Here is a 26,522-nt window from a genome sequence, read left to right on the forward strand (position 1 = left end):
CCCGCGCTGAAGCTCGTGTCGTCTAAAAAAAGACACGTTCCACATCTGAAGTTCAGCGTTCCGTCTCCTGCTCCCTCTCACCGTAATAATCTGTTGTTCTAGAGGAGCTGGGGTGATATTTAATAGTAAATGTCAGAGAGCCCCTGGGACACAGCTTAAGTGAGCAAAATTAGCGGGAAATTTCTGTTAACAACGTTGTGCTTCTCTGTTGTATTTCTGGTTTTGGTCACCACACTCACATTTTCCGCCTGGACGTCAGGTCAAAATTAGAATGTAATCACCCCACTGACTGTCTGGGGGGAACTAAAGGCCCTGATTGCAACATGTCCTCAGAGGGAAAGAAATCTTCCTCTCTGTTTTACGGGATCAACAACAAATTGTTTTTTTTACAATGTATATGTCTCTGGTGAGCGATCATGACGGTTTTTATCTTTCTGAGGATGTTAGTTTTTCAGCATAGATGCTGTAGAAGCATCAGTGGCTGGGAAACACTTTATAGTGTGTTCTAAACCGTTAGCCTGACTGGGCTGAGTTGCCCTTTGTGACGTCCCAAACACGCTTGTACTTCGCAAATATTTTTGGAATGGCGTTTTTACAGGAAAGTGCAGGTGAACCCAGCAATTATGGGAGCGCCGCTGATCGAAGAAAATCGATCCATCCATCTCGTAGTTGCTTTTCCCGTTATGAAAATAAAAGAGTAGGTGTGTGTGTGTGTGTGTGTGTGTTGAGGGGTTGGATCCTATCCCAGCTGCCTGGATGAGTCGCCAGCCCCTCAAGTAATTTTATAAAATCACCAATTTTTAACTCTGTGTTGCCATGATGATGGATGGGTTAAAGGTTGTTTGCGTGCAGGTCCAGCTTGATCAGCCCGCAGCAAGTTTTTTGGTTGGGGGGGTCCTTTTGGGCTACCCGGAGCTGAAGAATTCCAGGACGCCACTGAACAAGATGCAAATGTGAGGCGACGATGGCAAGAAAGGGAGCAAATGTAGCATGAAGCGAACACATTTTCATGTATTTATTCCAAAAAGCGCAGGAGCGCCGCTCTGGACGCTTCTGTCGGGATGCAGATGAATCAGCAGCTGTTTGTTTTGGGGGGGGGGGGGGGGGGGCTCATTCCTCAATAAAACATTTAAATGAAAACAGTGAAGGAGAAGAAAAGAGCAGCCAGATTGCTGTTAAATATCACTCTTTATTACCTCCTTATCGCATTAACATTTAACATTTTCCATTTCTCCTGCGGCGGCTCGGGTAAGTGAAACGGGGGCAGTGCTCTTTCCTGAACGCCTCGTTGAACTATTAAAACAAACAGCAAACATTCATCTGGAAGCTGAGCAGAAAGACTTCGCGTCCTTAAATCGAGCCTGTAAACTTTCTCCCCCTTCCCTTTTTACATGCCATGTGTCCTGTGGCCACCTCCCGATGGACAGAATCAATGTAAAAAAAAGTGGATTTCAGTTTTTCCCACTTGTTTTATGGTTTGAAGGCGTGAGGTGCATTTGTGCGCAGAAGCTGCTGGAAGACAACAAACCTCTGTAAATTACTGGTTCATCCAGCCTTTTTGTAAACACTCATAGGTGACTGTAAAGCAGAGAGCAGCCTTCCGTGTGTTTATAAATAACCAAATGAAAAAGCTAAATTTGGAAACACAACAAGGATCTGATCTGATGTCACAGTGGCTGATTTGTGTTGCAGATGTTCTACTACCCCCAGATGTTCTACTACTACCCCTATCAGGTTGAGGCAAAATATTGCCTCAGTTAGGGTTAACGTTACCTTAACTGGACAACTCATGTAAACGTATTAGTCTGACTAATAAAAACGCACATATTTTTGTAAATCGCAGTTTAATCAGACAAAGCATGTGTGCGTGCGCCACAACTCCTGTGTCGACCTATGACCCCGGAACAAAAACATCCAAGAAAGTCGGCGTTAGCATTTGGCGTTTTTGTCTGACTGTTGCAATCGTGACCACGAGGGAGAGCGTGAACCTTATCTGCACAATAAATATAGCGTACATTAGGTGCGAGATAAACAAATCTGAATGTTTATCCATCTTCCTGTTGTTGAAAGGGGGTCATAGTAGCCTGCCAGAAAGATTCACATCGCCGCCTAGTGTTGAGGAGGTGGACCTGTTCCCAGAGTCGATTCTGAATTCAGCTTATTTAATCTGCGGGTAAACATACCGATGTAAACCTACTGATGTAAACATACTGATATAAACATACTGATGTAAACCTACTGATGTAAACCTACTAATGTAAACATACTGATATAAACATACTGATGTAAACATACCGATGTAAACCTACTGATGTAAACATACTGATGTAAACATACGATGTAAACATACCGATTTAAACATACCGATGTAAACATACCGATGTAAACAAACTGATGTAAACCTACTGATGTAAACATACCGATGAAAACCTACTGATGTAAACCTACTGATGTAAACATACCGATGAAAACCTACTGATGTAAACCTACTGATGTAAACCTACTGATGTAAACATACAGATATAAACATACCGTTATAAACATACCAATGTAAACATACCGATGTAAACATACTGATGTAAATATACTCATTTAAACCTACTGATGTAAACCTACCAATGTAAACATACTGATGTAAACCTACCGTTGTAAACATACCGATGTAAACATACTGATGTAAACCTACCGTTGTAAACATACCGATGTAAACATACTGATGTAAACCTACCGTTGTAAACATACTGATGTAAACCTACCGATGTAAACATACTGACAACGTTAATTCGAGGCTGCAGCGTTCTCTTCTGGAACATGTTCATTTTGACCTCTTCCTGTCTGGAGAGCTTCTGAAATTGTGTGAAGCTGAAGGTTGGACCCTAAACGACCCATTATCCCGCTCCATTGGCATCGGGATAATGATTCTCACTCAGGTGCTTTTATTTTCAAGGGTACAAACAAGAATTTGTCTCTGCTGCCAGAGGCAAATCTGAGTCAGCGGGGATGAACGCAGACTTGAGAACGAAAGGCTATTGTCCCCTCCTCCCCCCGACCAATCTGCATGTCTTGTGCATTTAAGGTGAAATAATGTGGAGTGGATCCCTCCATCCACTCATTCTTCTTCTTGACATTGCTCCTCCGCTGTGAGGCGAAGGATATTTCCGCTCCCTGCATAAAACAGATTGTGTCAGTCGTTATCGGCCGCCGCCTCTTGTGTTTCCGCCTGGAAGTCTGTGCCAGTTATTGTTGTAAACCCGCAGCTATCACCACCATCTCTATTCCCAGAGACCAAACATCCATTCGGAGGGAGAACAACTCACACTTTTTATCTTTATATTGTCGTAAAAGCGACCCTGGTGACCTGAAATGACCTCAGCACCACTTTGCTGGCGTTCACCCAGCACTCAGCTGTTCCCTGTCCATGAACACACCTCAGCAGTGTGTTCTGAACGACAGGTATTCAACTCTTCCACTAGGTGGCGCCACATCTCGCCCGTTGTCTCAAAAACTCCTCGGACGTGTCAGCAGAAATAAATCGGGTTTTCCGGATTGACCGGAGGGAGTTCGGATCTGGTTGGCTCACACCAGGACACAACAAATCACACCTGGTTTCAGACCACGTGACCAGGATGTGCACGAGATGGTTGAACACTGTAACTAGGAGGGGTTGCGGTTCCACGGCTTTAATTCCACTCTTGGTGGTTTCCTGACCTCAGTTCACCTCTGTTTCCAAGCGCTAACTCGGCGTTCTCCTCCTGCTGTTCTGATCATCATTTTCTTGATTATTTTCATGTGATCAACAACTCCACATGTCGGAGAACATTCATCTAACTTATCAACGTACTCTTCACTTCTCTTTCTGTCCTAAAGGAGATACAGAAATACCGTCGCCATAGCAACGCATTTACTTGCTGCTGTTCACGAAAGAAGGTTTATTCCACCAGCTGATTTTAATGTGTTTGAGATGAATTTGTGTTACGGCGCTGGTGCTATATCCTCTATTATCAGGTTTTCCTGGCCTTTCCTGAGTTTATTTCCAGTCTAATCCTGGTTTTCCAGAAACGGTGAAGCAACAGATCGGCGTGTTTTTGCTTCTTCAATTGTCAGTAATTAAAACCCCGATCGTTGGCAGTAATTACTCCACATTAGAAATAATCACATTAGATAAAAGTGCTATGAAAGCCTGTAATTATCCGTCTCACGGCCTCGGAACTCTGTGGCTCCGCCTGACAGCTTCATTCATGGATTTTCTGGAATTACTGGACTCTCTCCTGCTGATATGGCAGATCTGCTGCTTCCACTTCATTCAGCCATCTGCGCTCATGTTGACCTTTTCCCTCGGCTCTTGATTTCAAGGGTTTGAGTCAGAGAGACCCAGAACCGATCGCTGTCGTCTCTCAGTCACGTGATCAAACCAAACGTCAACGCACCACAATCAGCCGCCACAGGACATCACACGGTTAGCGTCTCTGCCGCGTTGAGTCTTTTCGTGTTTCTTTTTCGCTGTAAAAGTAAAGTAATGTAAAATGAACGAAAAACAAGTTGAAAATACCTGGTTCCGACCTCCCTGGCGCTCCAGTATCAGCGTGGTGGTGTCCGCCGCCCGATTTCTCATCAGAATAAATCAAACCTTCGCAGGCAGAGTGTGACGAACCGCCGAATAGCTTCATTAGGAGCTCCAGAGCCAGCCCGGGAGGACTGTGGCTTCAATCCCCGCGGCGCTCTGGCCACCAGAGGATGGTGGTCAGATGATTATTCCAACAGCTGATGTTTTGGACACGACTGTGACTCAAATCCGAGGGGTTAAAAGTGAACAGCAGAAGCCTGTTTCCTTTCCTTCGCCTTCACGATTCTGACATTTGTGTCTGACATTTTGCGTCACCGCCGCCGCCAGCGCCACCGCCGCCCCTCCAGCAGGGTCTGATAAGACTGTCAGGGTTTAGAGGGCTGCTACCTCCTTAGTGGAGCCACAGTCTCAGCAGCATGTTCGTACGGATTCTCCGAAGGTCACACGTGTTCCTTGCTAAACGTGCACTAAATGTAAAGAACCGCGCAGATCGATGCATGAAGACCCTGCAATGTTAATCAGTCTGGTCAATGGCGAGCACGCTTCGTTGTTCAGCGGCAACATAATGGGGGCGGGCTTTGAATCCCCAGATCAGAGCGGACTTGGCATGCCTTGGCATCTGGAACCTGACTTTGTCTGGAGCATCGGATATCGTGTTTGGCGCCACGAGCGCTCCTGGCTGCATTAGCGTTAGCGTCGGGCTTGTGTCGAAATTATTTATTTCCCACCTGTAACTAACCTGAAACGTCCTGTCATTGAACACAGCCTGTGAACACAGCCTGTGAGGGGGCCCGGGGCTCTTCACCGGTGGGGGGGAGTCGGCCTTGTTAAAGCTGAGTGCAGACTATTATGCACCACAGGTGGCCATCTGAGTGAGCCACCTTATTTGGCTCCGATGTGGAAGTGGATGGGAGGCCAATTATTTCAGTGCTCGCCCTCCCCTCCCCTCCCCTCCCCCCACCGGCGAGTGTGTGGGCAGAACGGGTCGTTTCCAGCATAATGGAGTTATTTGCCATCGCTCTGTGTACATTTAAACATTTCTGCTTGGACCTTTCGGGAGGCGTCAGGTTAATATTTCTACTTCCTATAATCAGATGTTTTATGTTCGGCATATGTCAAACGTCCAAAGGACTCGCAGGCTGGGAACACATTATACTTAAATATTCATTTAAAAAGCTTTGAACCTTTTTTTTAAATAGGTGCAACAGTGCTGGTTCACTGACAGGTGAAACTTTAAATGGTTTTACTTGTGGTTATTCAGTTCACGGGTGGATAAGCTCGTTTTCTTAATAGACTGAAAGAATTCATCATCAAACAGTCCCGAATTCATGCATTCAGAATTGTTCTGAAACTTTGCACATCACAGAAGGGGTGAAATACTGCCCCCGGGTGGCTGGTGGACCTCTCAGACCAGCTTTATGTTGGCAGGTACCTCAGTTAGCTTTTTCACCATCAAGGGGGCTTTTGCTGAGAGCGCGTTGCCGCTGAGGCTGAAGGATGAGGATTTCTGCTCCGTCACGTCTGGTCGGAGGGAGCGGGAATGTCGGACATGCTGACTCGTTCAGACACTCGACTGTAATGAAAAGCAGAAAGATTTCGGAGAGCGGCGGAGCACTCGGGGGAGGCAGCTCCAGCTCTCTAAACTCCTCTGACGCTCTCCATCACATCTGAGCCGTTGACTCCCAGCGGGAAGGCTATCACTGATAAATGGGAGGTCAGCACCGCCGTGGGGGGGGTGTAATGCTCGTCAGGCTGCAGGGGGGCGTGGCCTGTGGCATCCTGCCACCCTGGATCAGTGTTTCCTCGTGGAAGTAGCAGAGAGCAAATTCTTTGACCTTTTACGGAACTGACAGAGGTCTGCGTGTCACAAAGGGTCGGACACCTGAAGGGGCTGATGGTCCTTCGGCGACGGGGGGGGGGGGGGGCTCCTGGTTCCCATCTTCCAAACTCCAAGGAAGGACTTCTATCTAAAAAGGTTTTTTGAAGCAGAAAGTTTTCAAAATGGCTGCAGGTGAAAACGCGCCTGTCTTCTTTGCGCTCGCTGTTCCTGCCTTTGTGGGGGAGCCTGGAGAGCTTCTGTCGTGAAAACTCTGAGGGAAACGGCTCAAGTTTGGACCCTTGAGGAGAAACTTTGAGAGCGGATGATGTAATGCTCAAACCAAGCGTTCTTCTGCTCAAAGTTTGAAGTTTTCACACCCAGCAAGTGACCGAAAGGCTCCTCCACCTGGCACGGGTTGTACCAGAACCATCATGTGATGTCCGGGAGACCCGAAGGTGAAAATGGGCTTTGTGAATTAGGGATTCAGACTGATGGTCGCTGGAAATTTCAGTTGTTGGAGCAATAAAATCAGAGAGCTTTTGTGGGGGGAAAATAAATGTGGTGGCGTCGAAAGCAGACGACAGTGGCCTTTTGATCTCCAAACGTTTGGCCGCTCTTCACTTCGTCCTCTGCCTCCTTTCATCTGGGCGCTCCTGGCGACGACTGAGGCCGTTTGACAGTAAAAGGCTTTAATGGACGCAAGGGCGCTGCGCCGTCCAGCGGCGGCCCACCACAAAGAGCCGTCTCAAAGATGCTGGCAGCAGATGCTGGGGGGGGGCGAGGGTGGGCAATGAGATGCCGGTTTGAATTTGTGCGTGTTTCAGAAGAAAAGCTGCACCATCTCAGACTTGTTTTCAGCGTTTCTATGCCGTTACGGGGGTTTATTGGCGCTAATCAGACGTGTTTGTTGCAGATAAACGGGGTCCGCGTTCGCGTCCGTGAGGGAACGTTTCATAAAGAACATCATCGGTGTTCTCATGGAGCGCTGGCTTACAGAAAAGGTCACGTTTGACGTGAATGGTGACAGGTTAGAGGCGTGCGGCGTCCCCGCGGATCCAAATCAGTCGCCTAATTATCAGAGAAAATCTGGAATCAGCGTTTCTTGTCGGCCGGGATGGTTCCCGTGATTACCGCACGAAAAAACCCGCACACCTGACTTGGGGAGAGTATCTGCGACCAGGATTAGAGGCAGACTTCCTCACAGATGTCAGATGGCAGGTGAACACAGCCGCGACCTACAGGCGCATCGTTAAAAAGAACAAATGGGGGGGGGCGGAGCCTGTCGTGATGGAAACAGCAGGAAACTGGACTAAATTTAAACTCAGCAGCGTTGCCTCAGAATGCTGAATCTGTTGACCTCCACACGCTGCCCGCAGTACACCGCTGTCACACACTCACACACACACACACACACACACACACACACACACACACACACACACACGCACACACACACACACACACACAAAAGGAGTGTTATGTTGTACACAAACACCTGACCTTGTTTACGGCAGGACGCTGTTGTTGTCGTCCATCTGTGATGAGTTAGCTGTGAGGGAGGAGGCTCCGCCTCCAGCTGAAACGCGGCTGCCGGTAAAGGTCGTTACCAGCGGGACCATTTCAGGCCAGGAAATTGCACCTGTGGATTCCGCTTCCTGTTCCGCGTTCGATGGAGCGGAGAGGGTTTTGATGGACAGCTGTGGAGCAGATCGACCTTCTGCCTGTAAATATGCTCCGCGTGTGCGTTTATGCCTTCGTCTGGAAGAGTTCTGCTGGATAAAGTTTCCCACTAAAACCGAGTTTGTTGGATTCAAGACGCACCTGATTTCAGAGCTGTGTTTCATCCATCTGAGGGGGGACAAACAGACGCTACACACACACACACACACACACACACACGGCGGTGCTCACCGATGCCCGTCACACACCACCGTTTTTGATCACATCCAAATAAATCGGCTGATCGATACGATCGGAACCTTTTCCCGTATGGGATGGAAACCAGTTGGCGGCGACAGACGGCGTCTGTCTGCGACTCGGCGAGCTCTGAAGGATGGCGCCCGCCCGGCCAGCGTTGCTCCTCACCTCCCGCGAGGCTCCGAGAACAGCTCAGTTTATCAGGATCAATACTGGAATGTCAAGCTAATCAAGCCAATCCTTGTGAAGTCTTTACGTTCTGCCTCTTGTCGGAGCTCACAACATCGACGCCGTCGTGCGCGCCGGTCATTAACCAGTAAACAGCGCAGTAACCTTTGCCGTCGCCAGAGCGGGTCAGATCGATCCATTAAGGTGACAGCGGCCGAGGCGCCGGTGGGCGAGAATCATTACCTTTGACAAATGACGGTTATTATGTCACCTCTTCTCATACAGATTATTGTGGCGCGGCGCCGTAACGCGCCCATCAGACGTGACGTGATGAACGTTTGCGAGTGAACTCGGAGAACACGCGATGCATCATAGGCCATCGCCAAGTTTGGCGGCTAAGGAGCCGCCCTTGTTGTTTTTAACGCCACTCAGCCTCGCCCAATCAGAGGCCGCGCACGTGTAGGTCAAAGGTCACAGGCACATCAAGCTGCTACGTGTCCTGTGTTGGTTCCTGAGGATCAGAGTCCAGCACCCCTGCTCACCTGGCCGACCTCAACGCTCTTCACGCCGATTGGTTGACAAATGGGTGCTGAATTCTACGGAACGCTTCTCTTTTTTCTGTCGTCTCCACCCGCTCGTCCTGGATTTCATCGCTAAGGGTAAGAAAAACAAGCGCACCCGCCGCATCGACTTCTGTCTGGCGGCAACTGACACTAATACGAGTGACTCGGTTCTCGGCTAACTGGAACAAACGAGATGGCATTTGCGGTTTCCTGTGATGGCAGGAAGTGGTGCTGTGTGTCGAGGGATCGGTCCAGCCCGGGGCAGCTGCTGGGAACATCTGGAAAAGAGCACAATCGCCGTTCCAACATCCACGTGACGCGTTCGCTCATTTTGGAGTGACTTGTAGCGACGAGGAGGACAAACAAACACCTCAATCTCTTCTTCAAAGGACCTGTTTTCATCTGCAGCTGATTGTTTCTGCCGGCCTCCTCAAAAAGGCGTAATAGAGGTTTAATTGATTATGGTGTCAGCGGAGCTGCGGTAGTTCAATTTCAAAAACTTTATTTGTTCCCTCGGGGCGGTTAAAGATCCGAGCTAATTATCGTTACGCTGGGGAGGATTAACGCCGGCCCGGCTCCCTCAGAAATAACAGCTTCAATGATGGCGGGAGGATTTTCAGCATTTAATTACTTCTGTTTGGACACAAACAATCAGCTGTCAATGTCCAATAACCAATCAATAACTCAGAGATCAATATTCAGCCCGGACTTCAGCTTAAACCTCAAGTGGCGTGAAGCTAAGGGAAGCGAACGCGCCTCACCAAACACATCTCAGCCAACAGTTCAACACAAGTAGACTAAATTTTGTTTAATTCGCACCCTCTTGACGGCGTTTTCCTTCATCTACCGGAGTGATGCTTTCAAATCAAGCTTCAAAGTATGAATGACCACATTCAGAGTCCCAGTCAAGCGATTTAGCATCAGATGAGTGAGTTGAGGGGGGGGAGTATCCCCTCGTCACCATCTGCAGGCTGTGATACCTCCAAAAATATGATTTTACACCCATCAGTCATGCAGGCTTAACTCGCTCTTTACTCACACACACACACACACACACACATACTCATCTACATGGTCTCACACACAAGCTCTGGTCAGTTATGGAAGAGCACGTTCGCATTAGGAGCTTTCAGCTGGGATCTATTCAGTAAATGCCAGCTGGGAGGAGGTGGGGGGGTGTGGGGGGGGGGGGGGGGGGGGTGCGGGTGCTCATCCAAATATCAGCTGGTTCAATGGCGGCAACACAATGGACGCCACACGGAGGAGCGGCGCTGCTCCGGCGACGCTCAGATTAGAAAACCTTTGTGCTGGATAATTCCTCCTGCGCTGCAGAGAGAAGCAGAGCAGCCAGGTGGAACTCAGAGAGGAACATCTGCTTTTGTCCAACAGAATCTGCTGAATCCAGAACATCCTGTTTACCTGAGTTCACTTTCCAGCAGCGGAATCAAAGCATCAAAGCATGAGCGACGCATGAAACAGACACCTCTCAATACCGATTTCAATCCTGATTCACAACGTTTTTAACCAACCGTCTCTAACCCAACCCTTCAACCACACCTTTGAAGTTTGGAGGATGAAATGTCCCCACTTTGATAGTGAAACACAGGAATAAATAATCCACCACAATGGAAACACCCCTATTTATTTAACACGTGTTTTCAGCTCAGAGTGCCAACAAACATGTTTACACACACAAGCTGCAAGTCTCATTGACGTGTGCTAATGCCCGATACAACCATGCTCACCATCAGGGCACACACACACCCACACACACACACACACACACACACACACACTCTTGTGTTTGATTGGCTCAAGTATGATTCGAGCTGGTCTCCACAGAGAAGCTGCTAATTAAAGAAAAGGTCAGATGCCTTAAGATGTCTGATTGACAAGACAAGGAGTTTGCTAACAACCTGCCACACACACACACACACACACACACACACACACAAACATAGACATAGCGCATTACCCAGCTCCTTACCCTAACCATCATAACTAACCCCTAATGCCCTTTAAACATTTCGATTTCTGCAACTACTGTCTAATACACGTGTCCATCACACACATCAGCACGAAATCTGACAATAATTTTCTGTTTTCTAAAGTTCAGGTTGGATCATTTTTATAATAACGGAATGGGGCGGTTCTGACTGACTGTCGCTGTCTGAAATAAGCCTCTCGTTGACCAATGAGACGCCGTTATGTTGCCCTGTCACTGACACCACGAGAGTGCGGATCTTTCGACTATTAGGACGCGCTGTCACTGTTGCTAAGATACGATGCATTAGCAACAGGAGCTTTAGCTACGTATTTATTCACATGGACTAGCATTCAAGGCTACGACTACTTCCTGTTCTATTGGTTAGCTGGAAGATGCCACACCGTGAGAGCATCATCCTAAACTCAGGTTACCATCTCAGGTTACCTTTTGGTCGCAAGACGTTGACAACAGCTGTCAAACAGCTGTCAAACAGTCCTCGGAGGTTATGAAGACACACGCTCACACACACTCGTGCGTTCGCTCGCCCAGGCTGGTGTCCACAGGAAGTGTGCAGGTTGAGGCCAGGGGCTGGCAGGGCAGATTAGCTGGCCGGCGGCGGCGCTAACAAGGCTAAGCTCATGTTTAATGGAGGCGCAGTGTAATTGACCCAGTTCCACGCTGGCTCAGATCATCACATCTCATTAAATATTTGATCGTCGCATTATTAGCTTCCTGCTGCCTGATTAGCTAATGAGCGCAGATCAGCGTTCACGCTTTTAACCCTCGTCATCGTCACCTCAGTCCGACCTGTTTGGTGCGTCCCTCTTTGTCCCCGCAGAGATAGTCCCCATATAACGACCGACAAGCAGCAATTAGATCAATCGGTGGCCTCCTTATTAGCATACATCTGAATTAAAAAATACAAACCGGCTCCTTCACTGTGGATGAAAATCGGCGCTCCGCTCCCGGAGTCGCTCGCCACTGCCTCTCGTATTGATCGGCGCCAGCTTTATTTCCCAGATGGGGGAGGTGACCTCCGGTGTGACCGCCAGCGGGAAAAAACAGCCATCCTTCCCATTTCATCTGTCCGTCAGGACTTTCACCTGGATCACTCCTGACCTTTGACCTCAGCCCCACTGACTGAGAGAAAACTGCATCTCAGTGTGTTTGTTCTCGTACATTTTGACTGCCAAAATCCGCATTCTACCAGCAAAGCGGGGACATTTTGACCGGCTGGTGGCGTTCTTGCCGCTGTTTTCTGGCCCCAGACGGCGGGTGACGGCGGTGACATCACGGCGAGGCAGCGGGGTGTTTCGCCGCGGGGACAGCCTCGCGTGCTCGAGCCATCCGAAGCGGCGGCGGGAAACATTTGTTGCTGCCGTTAACTCGCAGCAGCACCGCGGAATGTGTCATGGCTGATTAGCTGGCGAGCTAACTGCATCACCTGGGAAACCAACAGCTGCTCCAACAGCCAGTTAGCATGGCTCCAGATGCCGAATCGTCGTCCACAGAGTAGATGAAAAGATTTAGCTGCAGTCGGCTGCTGTGTTGCTGTTTCTTTCCTGCCTGGCTCACATCATGTTTCATCAACTTCTGACTGCAGTCATTTGTTTTTCGCTCCTGCTGCTGTTGTCGCTCTTCCTCCTCCTTCTCCTCTTCCTCCCAGATTCGCGTCTAACTTTTTCGGATTCTGAATCAATGTTGAGCTGCTGTATTTTCACTGCTGCCGTCCTATTTGCGGAATTACCTCGGGGTTAATCCCGATTGGACGGATCACCGCACACCGAAACGACGCCGCTTCAGGGTTTTAGTTGTTCTGAAGGCGTGTTTGACGGTCCGATGCGATTGTTATCAGTAACAACTGACCTTCATCACTGCCTCAAACAGGATTTATGACAAATTCCTGTTCTTGGTCCCTGCTGAGAACGTTTGCTAGCGTTAAGTTCATCGCCAGTTAACCTTTGAGAAACCAGCCTGAACGTTAAATATTGATTTCCAACCAGCACTGACGCCAAACAGCCAAAATGGCGTCTTCAGCACCTTCCTCCACACGCGTTTACACACACACACATGTTGCCACCTGCAGTCATGTTTAAAACATGCTAGTGGGAAGCTATATGCTAGCATATGACAGGAGCTAAAATGTCCAACACACCTCATGTCTGATTTATGTCTGACAGTAGCCGAACATCGCCACTAACAGCTTAAATGCTATCCTCTCGCTGGCGCCAACAACCTGCATCTCCGCCATACGTCCATATGTGCAGGTCGTGTATCGCTGAGGCGCCGCAGGGTGTGATGGGCTGCGACGCACCCCGCGGCGAAGAGAGTGTGAAAATAATGCATGTGGAAATTCACCCTGTCATTTGCCAGCAGGGGGCGTGTCTTCGCCTGAGGCTGAATCCATAAAAAATATATGAGAGAGGAAGAAAAGGAACGAGGCGAGAGGGTGGGCGAGCAACAGAGACAGGGGGAGGGGGGGCAGAACCTTTTACAAACTACTGAAAAAGAGGGAAAAAATGGAAAAGCAAGTTTGCTTCAGGAGGAAATGAGATGGAGGAGTGACAATAAAGAGGCACCTGAAGGAGCGACGGTGAAAACAGGAAGTAGCTGTGTGGAAACCCGGAAGTGAGCATACACAAACAGGAAGTAAGAATGCATCTGGTGTACTGGTGTACAGCAGACTAAATATAGAACCTAGCTAAAATCTCTCTTTTAATAACGCCTTAATGATGTGACCTTACCAAACCCCATGGGTCCTGGTCTGCCTGACGTCCCTCAACAACAGCTGTTCATGAAACCAAGTCCCTAACAACAGCTGTCCAGCTTTATCATGTTCTCAACTCCCAAGTCAGTCAGAGCTGAAGAAGCCTCTCGGAAGAGAAGGACCAGCTCACGGTTACTTTCAAGAGCCCAACTGACTCTCCCACAGACTTAATGGACCCATTCGTATAGTTTAGGCAGGCAGCCTCTTTAATTGGATGTTTCTGACTGATGAAGGAATATTAAACTCTATTAGACCACGCAGGATTGAAGAGGTGGCATCTGCCGTCGTGGCAACGCTCTTTATTGTGTTTACACTTCAAGCTCTTGGATGCTGTTCTTCCATTGATCACATGATCATTAAGACGCTGTAAATCGGTCCTCTGTTGCAGTGCTGCGATCCTTCCAGCCAGATGTGACATTCTGGCAAGAAAATCATGTGTGTGTCCAGGCTAGAATACACACACACACACACACACACACACACACACACTGAATGATAAATGATTGTTGCTTTTGTCCCTAACCCTAATACTGGTTGATTCACCCTCTCATATGTAAAGATGTCTGATCAGTTCAAAGATCACATGACCCGCAACAAGCCAATCAGGACTTCTGCCTCTGAGTGACATGGCTGAAAAGATAAACGAGTGAGCTTTTGTTCGTTTTAATGTCGGAGCTCCGTAAAACTCATTACGCAGCTCGGAGACACAGCTGAGCCTGTTTAACGTTTGTAATTTGTAAAAACTAAAACCAATTAAGTCCACAGAAACAAATATCGTCTATTGATCCAATTAAAATGTCATCTCATCGTCCCAAAGGGGATTGGGGCGAAATCAAATTAGCCTAGCCTGCTAACACACTTAGCCTAATGCACACACACACACGCATATCCGTCACGTGAACATGTGTTCAGAGCATGTGTATGTTTAATCAACTTAAATCTGATCAAACATTCCTTCATCAGATCAAAGTTGTGTCATTCAAGGGGGCGTGGCTAATGTAATTATCGCTGCAACTGTTTAGTTAAGTCACTTCTGAAATATCCCCCCATCTGAACCAAACATATATATTTTGTCCATGGATATTTATTAATTAATTCCAAATGGTCTTTCCGTTTCCTTTCATAGCTTTTCCGATGGTTGTGCTGCTTCCAGACCTGATTTTCATATTAAAGCATTCAACCAATCACATTTCTGCCATCATTTGTTGCCAGGCAGATTACGATTTGGCATCCCCAGGGCCCTCCAGCAGGCGTACGGTGACGTCAACATGTTCAGACCTGTTGAGGACCCGTTGGATGGTCAGAGAGTGAACCAGCTAAAGCTAGCAAACTGCATCTGTAGTGAGCTGCGCTAATTGGAATATTGGTTTGGTTTTTGGTAGCTATTTTGTCACCCCACAATGGCTGAAGGAAGAGAAGAAATCGATTGGGTGGTACATTTAGTGTCAAGGCCATTTTCAAGATGGACTTTTCAAGAAAAGATGGACTTTGTTCAGAAAGATTGGACCCAGAAGCTAAATAGCCTAGCTAGTCTAGCTGGAAGGTGACGTCTGGGCCTGGTTCTCCTATCTTCCATGTGAAGATCTTCTTGCTATCTTAGCAATTTGGTGTTTTAACAGCAGATAAAAAATGCACCTCAGAGTGTAATAAAGTTTTAATCCGAATAATCCACCACTAGGGATGAATAATAGATTTGCATCTTCTCGCTCTCAAACTGAAAGCTGGGATGTAGAACGTCTGTGCGTCCTCTCAAAGTTAGACTTAAGGTGAAGTTCCTCCTGATAACTCAGCCTGATCTCATCCTGCTGCGTCTGTCCTCCGCATCAACTCCTTTAATTCAGCTCATCACTTCAATATTCCCTCCACCTCAGAGCTGCTCGTCTCTTATTGCTCCTCCCACTGCTGGCGGCTCGTCCCCAGGACGCTGCCGCAAATGTCCTCCGAGGAACTGGAGCGTGTGTGGAACTCTGGAAATGAGTTCTGGCTAAATGGTTGAAATGAAAAGTAAAAGTTTACTTTCAGGTTGTCGTGCCTCTGAGGGCAGGAAGCTTTTTGTGTAAAGTTTTCACACGTCGGCGGCAGCGTCTTCTGTTGGAGTGTGTGCGTGTGTGTGTGTGTGTGTGTGTCCCAACCCCCAGCAGACAGGACAGGAGGAGTGATGAGGCACTTTTATCCCCCAACAATGAAGCGACATCTCCCATTTCATTGCAAACAAAGTCTCATTCCCTCAAAGATCTGATTAGAAATAAGCCACAAATAATAGCAAAGGGGCGGGGCCTGTGCATCGGGGGCTCCTCGATGTTCTCCTCAATGTTCTCCTCAGTTTTAATCCTCATGTTTGAAGTGAAAAACCCTCAATGACCATTGTAAGATCCCATCATGTCTAAAGCCAAGCTAGGTTTCAGCTTTACATTATCTCTTGTGGCTTTACTCCGCTCGACAGACAATAATTTCTTTTTTAATCTAATACTTTTATTAAATTCAGCGGAGGAGATTTGATGGAGGTCTGGAATTAGTGATTAAAAACTTTCAACTAGTTCCCATTAGCATGGTGCTAAAGATCTGGGTCATTTCATACTCAAAGAGTTGAACATTTTAACGTTCATGCACCACTGGATTCGCATTAGCCCGAAATAGATGTCAGTAGCTCTGGCGTCGTCCATTTTGGGCCCCTGATTGAGAGCGATAGCTTGGGAGACAATTACAGGAGACAGCTGGAACACTTGGAACGCTCCGCGGTATGACGATAAGAGATGGTAGAACAAGTCTTCACTCAGTTCCTCGGCTAATGTGCGACGCCTCTATCTGTCTTTGGCCGCTTTTGCCTTTGGTTACATCAGAGTTAGCGATAGCGGCATCTGATCTAAACTGATGGATCGGGATTAGGTTAGCTTCTCGCTCAGGAGCTGATTTAACGGAGTGAGTTATGGAGGCGGGTCACCGAGTTAAAAATCAAAAGAACTTTGTGTCCTAAATTCCATCCAAGGGCTGAAATAGCTGAGAAACACCTGCTAGTTCCAGATTAAACAGCCAGGACTGGATCCTTGTCAGGGGAGGGATAAACAAACTTTTATATGAGTTCCAGAGTTAAATTTAATCAACAAAACAGCTATTTTGCAATACCCACAGCATGTGTCACCCGAAAATACGAGAGACCTGCAGCCGTGTGTGAGAAACACCAGGCAGAATGGAAAAGGATAAAAGGATCAAAATGAAGGGACGGAAAAGTTCGATCCAGTTTACTATCCATATGTTGGGCTGGACTCGGCAGAGGCGGGTTGGTTTCGACGGCTACACTCCCACATGTTGCTCCTCTGGGTTGCTCTGGAGGTTGATGTTGAGCACAGAAGGTCAGCGATGTTGGAGGTGGTCGAGGGGAGATGGTTATTTGGTGCGTGGTCGGAAGGGTTACCTCCTTGGGAGAACCTCTAGCAAACGGCCCTTTATAGGAACGTTTTCGGGGGCCTCACCAAGTCCCTTCTCCAGGGTCGGTTCTTAGGTCGACCCAGGCTTTGTCAAACCCAGACGAGGATGTGATGCCGAACCCAGCGGAATAGGAGCTATTAGCCTAGCAGACGTCAGTCGCCCTCTCGATTACCAGGCAAAACTCCGTGATTAAAGCTGTAGGTAGTCACGTTCTCTTAGAATATTCCCTGTCTTCCACGTGTCTTCCCTTCCTCCCGATTTCTTTGGTATTACGTTTGCGTCTCCCTGGGCGACGAAGCACGATGATTACCGGTGATCAGAACTCGTGAGGTCGCGTAGGGGTCCGACCTCGCAGCGTGACCACTGGGAGACCCACGTGAGAGTTACGGTTCCTGTAACGTTCCCGACCCAATATTTACCAGGAATCCAGCTGTGGAAGCGCGCCTATGGTCTCCGACATTAACCGCTTTGACCTGTCTGTCGTTTACGGCCATCTCCATGGTAACAAACCCCATTTCAACGATTTCAGTAGTGGCCGTTGTAGCCGCGAATTCCCAGGAGAAAACCGCAGCGAGGAAAAACAAACACGTTCGAACCGTCGATCTCCTGCGTCGCCAGGCTGGTCTGTGGGAATATTCCGCCGAATCTCCGACCAAACGTGTGGAGACAACATCGCACCATTAGCGTCCTGGTGGGAACGTTTCACCTCCGCCTCCGTCTTTTATGTGTCCACGGAGGCCAGAAGCACCATCAGAGCCATTTCACACCTCTGCCTCTCTCGGCTTCGCTGTCGCCGTGGCGATGTTGGCAGAGGCTCCTACGAGAGGTGGGAAGCAGGAACGGTCGATGATGCAGAACGCGACGAGGCTTCTCGGAGGAGTCGCGTGGAACTGGATGCTGATCCAGGAACACTTTTATCGTCATCAGAATTCCCAGAATTCTAAATGTGAACAAGTCTTCACCGCCGGCCCACGGGCCTTGATCATTGGGTCGGATCAGTGATTGGTCCTGGCAATCCGGCCCGGGCGGAGCATCGTCCTCCTGAAAGACTTGCATCACCTCCTCCAACTGTCACTTTCACTCCTTCTTTCTTCCCTTGTTCTTTCCTCCCACATGATTCCTCCCCTCCCTTTTCCCGGTTCATTTCGTTTCCTCTCTCTTATCCTAACGGCGTCCCTTCCGTCTCTTAGACTCATCTGTTGTGTCCCACTTGTCCTTCGTCCCCTCTCCTCTTGGTCTCATTTCCTGTTTCGTCCTCCGAATTGGACCCTGTAACGTTTCAGATTCCATTTTCCGCCCCTGCACTCGTTTTCCTTCAGCACTTCACCCATCATTTCCATGAAAATCAGGACGGAAGGAGTCCGGAAGTGGGGAGTGGGCGGATGAAGAGCAGGGGGAGAAATGATGAGGGGGACGACTTTCCCGAGCAAACCATCAGTTTGTGAGCATTAATATTCAGTCATCACGAGAAGGGGAAGAAGAAACGGGAATCTGATTGGTCGGCGCCGGATGTTTGTTGGTGCTCAAGCATTTTCTTCAAAGGGAACCATTATCGTAACTGTAGATTAGCACGGCAGCTAACGGCTCTTATCAAGTCGTTTCCCCGGCAACGCGTGTGCGTTACTGACGTTGGCAGCAACTGGACGGGCTAACGGTGCCGACGCCGGGATCCGTTTATGATGTCCATATTCCTCTAGTATTTGCTGGCGGACGTCTGAAGACAGTATTTTATTGGTGGATTCGGTGATCATGGGGTGGGCGGAGCTAAACACCTCCAGAGATTACGTGTCTGAGGAATCTGGAGAAGATCCCTGAAGACGTGCACATCTGATCTGTAGCTCCGGTAGAGAACAAGGAGTGGGAGACGTTCCTTTTCTCCTTCTGGGGTGTGTGTGTGTGTGTGTGTGTGTGGGTGTGGGTGTGTGTGTGTGTGTGTTGAGTTTACTGCTATGATATTACACCAACAATAAACTAATAAAGTTAAAGATGAGACCCTGGAGACAGGGAATTATCAGATGATGGACAGAGAGGAAATGAGAGCAGCAGCAGAGTGAACTGAGCTGCTGCTGAGGGGCGAGCGAGGCAGCCACACAGGGAGAGAGGAGAGTCGTGGTTCTGTTCCTGCGGTGAAAGCTGGTCAGTGAGGACCAGGACAGGTTCTGAGGGACCATCTCAACAGCTTCTCATTCTTCTGTAGCAGAGGCCTTTGAGCAGGAACCTTTAGGCCGGACCCCGTGTGGAACCTGGAGGCACACGTTTGATAACTGGGAGAACCTTTGTTCTGAAAGTTCCACCCAGGAGTTTTACTGTCAAGCAGGTTCTGAGAACGCTCACTGGTGGGTCCTGGCTGGGCCTTGTCCACCAGTGGTCGGTATGTGGACCACAGACGTGTGTGTGTGTGTGTGTGTGTGTGTGTGTGTGTGTGTTGCTTTGAAATGTGCCACCTTCCTGAGCGCTGTTGTTCCATGGGAACAGTTCCCTGATGGCCTCTTTTAGCAGATAACACACAAACACTGTTTTCCCCTCCATCTCTTTCCCTCTCTCCCTCTCTCTCCCTCTCTACCCCCCCCATTGCTTTTGTCAACGCTGTCTGATTATAAGTTACCTACACAGGTGAATCTCCTCTCAGTGGTGCGTCTTTACCTCACAGCTTCTCTCTCTCTCTCTCTCACCAATTTGCACAAACGCACCTGCGGTGCTAATGTCCTGCTAATGAAGGAAAATTAGCATCACTGCTTCCTTTGTTGCCGAGTAGCATCACGTTAACACTGTTGTAGCGTCTCCCCTGACTGAGCTGTAATGCTAGCTAGCTGAGTTAACGTAAACACCAGTTCTACCCACCACATCACCGCTGAAAGCGTGACGTGCGCTCATTTTGGCCATTCTGCAGTCGAACCGAAAGATTTGAACAAAATAAAATACAATGAACACCTGCTGGAACATTTGAGGGTAACTCTGCATGCTAGCTAGCTCCCAGAAGAGGCAAAGCCGTTTTATTGACATCAACCTGCTGGAACAGAAGATGCAGCTCATGTTGCCACTGTGTAGCTAATCGAGCTAAACTGAATTTACCCTTTACCACCGTGCACTGATTGTTATTAGCACGGAGAGCCAATAGAAACAGGGTTTACTGGTTTATGAGGTTTATTAAATAATCATCTGTCCACAGTAAGGAATCCATAAATAATTTAGAATAAATCATTATTGTTCTGCATCCTGCTAATGAGCAGCAGTGCTAGCTTAGCTATTAAATAGCAGCATAGTTTTTCAAATATAGTAGTAGTTCTTTCAGTGTTATTTAAACCAAACACACACACACACACACACACACATACACACACGTGCACGTATGAAACCTGGAGGTCATCGGCCATGATGGAGCGTGGCTCCGCGGCGATATTAGCCTCACAGGTCGTTCATTTGATTCCCTCATTAACAAAGACATCACTGAGCAGGGACTCAGCGGTCGGGGGTGGGGGGCTGGCACTGGAGTGTGCTGTTGCAGGGTGTTCTGGGTAATGGGCCTCCAGACCCATAGAGATGGAGAGTTTAATTAAGCATGAGAGAATGTAAGAGGCTGTCGGCTGGAGGTAAAAAATGAGCAGTGGGGTCGCATGCGTTCACGGTGAAGGGGGGGACCAGCCGGTGTTTGACGTTTGGACTGGGATGAATGATTAGAGGGGGGAAGTTTGAGTGCTGATAAAGAGGTTAGCGTCAATGTGGAGGAAAGTGGCTAGTAAAACTAGCTAACTAACAAACTTCTCCACCAATCAGAAGAGGTCCTGAAGACGCTCACCTGAGTTGTGTTCACTTAGCATCTGCTAACAGTAAATAAAAGAACTAAGTTTTTGAAAGAAAACAAATTGACTTAGCAACTCTTAGTTCTTAGCTGAGGTTGAGTGTAGAAAATCCTGTAAACAATCCACCTGATGTTCTTCTGTGGACAGAACTTAGAGGCTGGAGTATAACTTTTCATAAGGAAAAACACAAAACTCTTCGAAATATTTAAGATTATTCTTGCAACTCAATAATCCGAGTCGTCCAATAACGTTTCATCTGCTAACCCCTCTGGTCTGGTCTCGGTTTCCCCCGCTGGTCGATTATCTGTGCGATTATCCCCGCCACGCATGAACCACCCCCCTCCCCCGCCTCCATGTTGACCGCCGTCTGAGGTGTGATTATTGGCGGCAGAGGAGTAAAACGCATCTTTACGCCACGTTGGACACCAGGGTCACTGTCAACCCACTCCACCTCCAGATTAGACGCATTTTAACCCGGAAAAGAATCCCCGCCGTGACCTTTGACGCGACCTGACATTTGAATTTACCGTGCGGGTCGTGTGCGCCGGCTCCGCGCGTCACCTGCTGCTCAGGTGCGTTTGTCCGCGTGTGTGTGACCGGCTTGTATATGAGAGCGGACAGACAGGGGACAGCCGGCGTCTGCCGGGAGTCACCGCCAGCATCATTAGCATGCGGAGGGAATAAACAGTGAGCAGGCCTCATTTAGCACAGAGCAAACGGTGAGTCACGTCTCAGCCCACAATGTTTCCAGCATCCACTGATGGACCCGTTCCCCTCGACACCATTAGGAACATTCCGCAGGATTAAAGAACATAATTGGTCCGGGGTGGCTTCCGCTCTGGGCCAATGCTAACGCTTCCAGGCTCATTAAACATAGGAACACAGGAGGATTTACACGTTCTATTCCTCTTCTTTTCTGCTGGGTGACGTAATAATGATTGTGTTTATTCTTAATGTGTATTTGTTTAGAATGTCCATGAATTACTGTCTTTTGTGGTGCAGCAGATATTTACCTAATACGGGCCTTTTCCTGCAGTACCACACGTTGCCTGAGATGGCGCAAGTGTGCAGGTGCTATTTTTGGCGTTGGACTGATCACCTGTCCAGGTGTAATGCCGCCTGGTGCTCACAGAAGCCAGCTAATGCTAAAGCCTGTGTTAGCGGTCACTGTCACTCATGACATCATCTCTGTCCTTCCCCCCCCCAGCCTGCGAGTTGATGAACCAGGGCATCTTAGCCTTGGTCACCTCAACGGGCTGCGCCTCCGCCAGCGCCCTGCAGTCCCTGACCGACGCCATGCACATCCCCCACCTGTACATCCAGAGGAACGGCGACGGCTCGCCCCGCACCGCCTGCCGCCTCAACCCCGGCCCCGGCGGGCAGCGCTACACGCTCGCCGCCCGGCCGCCGGTGCGCCTCAACGATGTCATGCTGACGCTGGTGGAGGAGCTGGGCTGGCAGAAGTTCATCATCTTCTACGACGTTGAGTACGGTAGGTGATGCACACCCGTCGACCAGCTATAGAACAAAATTTAGCATTTATAATGATAAAATCCTCACTTCCTGCCTGTCGACCAATCAGACGACTGCGGTCTGTTAGGCCCTGCCCTTGAGTGTAGCTGTGGTAAATCACCATTTACACGATATTTCACATTAAAAGCGTGTTTACGTTGGTGCATTTCGGTCGCTCGTGCGAACACGCATGTTGTTGGACGCGTTTGTCCGGAACGACAAATGAATAAACACACAAACTGAAAATATTCCAGTCTGAAACTGGAGGAAAGTTCACGCCGCGCCTGCACGGACTCGTCTAACCCCCGGTGTCCCCATTTTCTCCTCCTCTTCATCTCCATCCCTCCTGCGTCGGCCCGTCGAGATGAGCGAAGCCATTAAAAGTGCGAGCTGAGCGAATGGCGCCCATTTATCCCCATTAGCGGGCTCATTGCTGGTGAAGGCGAGGAGCAGATGGGTCTTTTGGTTTGGTTGTCTGGCCGAGTCCGGGCGGATCGGCCACGGACGCTCGGCTGTGATGATGATTAAACGAGCCTTTTGGCCCCGCCCCCCTCGTACCAACGCGTGTCTTTAAAAGATCCAGTCAGACTTTGCTGCTAACGTGCTGTCGGGGGGAGTCCGAGTTTTTTTGTTCATCGTTAGGCACGCTAATAACACGCTAATGACGAACAACTAAGGGTCATAAAGGTCACTCAAAAGGTTCGACATCAGCCCACGGATTCCGTGGAGGAAAGTCGGGATGAGTGGAGGAATCCAGTCATGCTACAAAGCTAAACATTGCATTCAGATGTATGCTAACATTTGTTTCACAGGTGGCACAATGGATCTGATTCCGTTGTGTTTACAACGCATCCTGTAACATTCCGAGAGAACAAAGCGGCTGGAGCCGTGCCTTCGTTCCTTTCATCCCTCCTCCCTTTGAACGCCTGAACCGCCGCTAACGCCGAGACGGTTGAGGTGAAGAAAATACTTTAAACAAAACCAGCGCCTACTTTTACGGCTGAGGTTCTGGCGACGTGTGCTCTGAGGTCACAGATGATCATCAATTCCAAACAACAAACTTTAGTTCTGTGTTGTGTTCCGAGTTTCCTGCTGAGACCCAACAAACTGAGCGCTAACGAGCCGAGAACCAATGAGGCGTTCTTCAACATCGTTTTGTTTTGCTTCATGCAGCTTTAAATATGTATGAAGCAATGTGAGGTTCTCTAAGTGGTTCTCAGAGCACTTTAATCCTCTTTGACACAAATGAGGAGGAACGGAAGAGGAGCAAGAGCGGAGGAGGTAGAGGAAGAAGAAAACGAGGAGGAGGAAGAACTGGGTTTAGCATTGTTTTGGTTCTGTTGTTGTTCCCTTGTTTTTTAAGCCGTCCTGTCCAATATAGTCCGGTTCAGGTGTTCCCCGCTGGTTCAGGATGGTTGGATCTTCACCAGGAACATCGGCGTCATATGTTATTCCCAGGATTTTCATCCCTTTTACAGAAAGGCTTTGTTGCCTAATGGAGGCGAAGAGAACGTAGCGCTGAGAAGATGGGATGTTGTGTTTCCCTCATGAGAATGTATGAATGTGATTCTTCATCGTTTCACGTTTGTCTGGCTGCCACATTAATAAAGTTTCTTGGAGGAACTCCCGGAGCGGCCCGGAGCCATTACGCTCCGCACATGTGTGTGCGCCACCGCGCCGCAGCGATACGTCTTCATATGGTTGAATAAATGCGTGGAGCAGGTATCCAGAGAGAACATTAGCATTAAAGTTCTTCACTTTAACCGAGTTAGAGCGTCTTGGCCGTTCATCTCCACGCGGAAGGAACTGGCATTGAACACGGCTGGTCACGACGAACTCTGGGGAACGTCGCTCAGAGCGGGACTATCGGCCCGGCGACACGGCAGAACCTCTGACAACAGAACCCAATCAGGAGGTCTCCAGTTGCTGTTGAGGTTGCCGCTAACCGAGGCGAACGAGACAATTTTGCCTGGAAGCGGCGCAGATGTTTGGAGAACTGCGTCTAGGCGCCAGACAATCTGAAGGAGGAGGTCGTGGCGTCTTCCGCTTCGTGGGTTGATGAAACCGTTTCCGACGCACATGGCAGGGATGACCTTTGATTGAAGGTTACAGTTATGGATCGTCTGTTATCGGCGCGAAAACAAGCCTGCCGCTAAAGTTCAATCGGCTAATTAATCAATTAACGGTGTTAATGGCGAGCTGCGGGATTGGCTGGGACGGCGAGGCGTTTCTGGTGTCGCCCGTAGATACGTGACTACCAAAACCGCTGGTTTGAGTTCCAGCTCCGGTGTGTGTGCCGAGCTAGCATTAGCACCACAGCTAACTCCTCCCCCTGACTGAACCCCGATCGGCCGCGACTCGTTGAAATTAAAAAGCGCCACGGCAGACGAAGGCCGGAGCGGAACGCCGGTTTGGCCTTCTCCTCGTCCTCGCTCCTGCCTCATTTGGATCTTTTCCTGCGGCGGGAAACAAACAGATCAATAACGAGCCTCGGATTGGACGTGAAAATGTTCCACAGCGCCGGCTCGTCTCGCTTCTGTTTTTATTGACCGTCTTTTAAAAATCTGCCCGACAGCTAATTACAGACGGACCTGCCAATTACGGTAGCAGCTGGTCGCTCTGGAACCAATGAGACGAGATAATAGAACCATCATCATCTTCGTTAGCGTGAGCTGACCCCCGGGCCTTCAGGGGGTCCAGACCCACAACCGGGCTCAGTTCAGTCTGACAGGAACAGAGGTAAACCGCTCCTGAAAGGTCACGCACCCAGTTCACCCACAAGATCAAGGTCGCACATGCCTGACCATCCTCCCGCCACCTCCCTCTTCAGCAGCCAATCAGAGCTGACCTGTCCTCTTAATGGCGCCCAGGGGGCGCTGTCTCCACCAGAAGGTGCCCCTCCTCACAACAAATAAAGCGCGGAGCGATCTAACAACTTCTGTTCCAAATATAAACATCACATCCCCACTTTTCCCTTCTGTTTTTCTGCGTCCGTCTGTCTTCCTGTCAGATTCCGGGTGTTTTTCCGATTTTTGCAGCTCTGATGCTCAAAGATAATTGCTCTTCCTCTCCCGCCTCCCATCATGCTTTGCTCAGAGCAATGGGGTTCATTAGAACCTGGTTAAAACCTGTTCCACAGGAGTAGCACTAAATATTGTCTTTAAATGGGGAAACTGGGGCGTGACAGAGGAGGACGAGATAGAGAAATCCAAATTAGCTAACCGTCGGAGAATTACTCCTGGAAATCCACGGAATTTCCCGGGAATTTCCTTCACGTTTCAGTCTTTTTGTTTCGGGTTGAAAATGCGAATGTTCTGTTTTGTTTTGAGACACTTAAACATTTTCAGGACCGTTCAGAGAAATTTCAGAGAATGAAGTCCTCTAAATTTGAGGTGGATTGTCCAAACTGTGCTCTTTTCTTACAATTAGCACAGTCAGCAATACATTAGCATCGTCTGTAACTCATTAGCATTGTCCAACAGGTTAGCCTAGAACAGCCATGCTGGGTTTTCTGTCCTACCAGGTCGAAAATGCATCCAGTGGGATAGAAAACCGGGCGGGATTGTGGTCCTCGAGGACTGGGTCCAGACACGCCGAAGGCCCACGCAGTAGCATGAAGACGTTGACATGTTGACCAGTGTCTTTCCTTCTTCATATCCCTCTAGATATTCGGGGCCTACAGAGTTTTTTGGACCAGACGTCCCGTCAGGGCGTGGACGTGGCCTTGCAGCGAGTGGACCGCAACATCAGCAAAGTGTTCACCAACCTCTTCACCACCATGAGGACCGAGGAGCTCAACCGATACCGAGACACGCTCCGCAGAGCCATCCTGCTCCTGAGCCCCCGCGGAGCTTACACGTTCATCCAGCAGGTTAGTCCACGTTCCACCGTCATGGGACTAGAACAGGTCTAGAGTCATCGCAGGCCTTGTTTGTGTGTGTCAACATGTTCTAAATCCAGTCGACTCAGTAAAGACTCTGGAGGTTCTCCGGTCGGCTC

General features: G+C 48.9%; 1 protein-coding gene across 3 annotated transcripts in view; it reads left to right on the top strand.

Annotated features, from left to right (window-relative positions):
- Positions 1-26,522, top strand: part of grid1b (glutamate receptor, ionotropic, delta 1b) — a 112,141-nt gene that overhangs the window by 61,787 nt on the left and 23,832 nt on the right. For 2 of the 3 annotated variants that reach the window (XM_029844280.1, XM_003961085.3), the window contains exons 3-4: positions 22,219-22,503; positions 26,189-26,394. In XM_029844280.1, the coding sequence (XP_029700140.1) occupies positions 22,219-22,503; positions 26,189-26,394 (491 nt within the window). Of the gene's footprint in view, positions 1-21,556; positions 21,731-22,218; positions 22,504-26,188; positions 26,395-26,522 lie in introns of those variants that run through there. The other variant, XM_029844294.1, reaches the window with a different exon arrangement.

This window comes from Takifugu rubripes, chromosome 1 (assembly GCF_901000725.2).
Source record: "Takifugu rubripes chromosome 1, fTakRub1.2, whole genome shotgun sequence".
Taxonomy (NCBI): domain Eukaryota; kingdom Metazoa; phylum Chordata; class Actinopteri; order Tetraodontiformes; family Tetraodontidae; genus Takifugu; species Takifugu rubripes.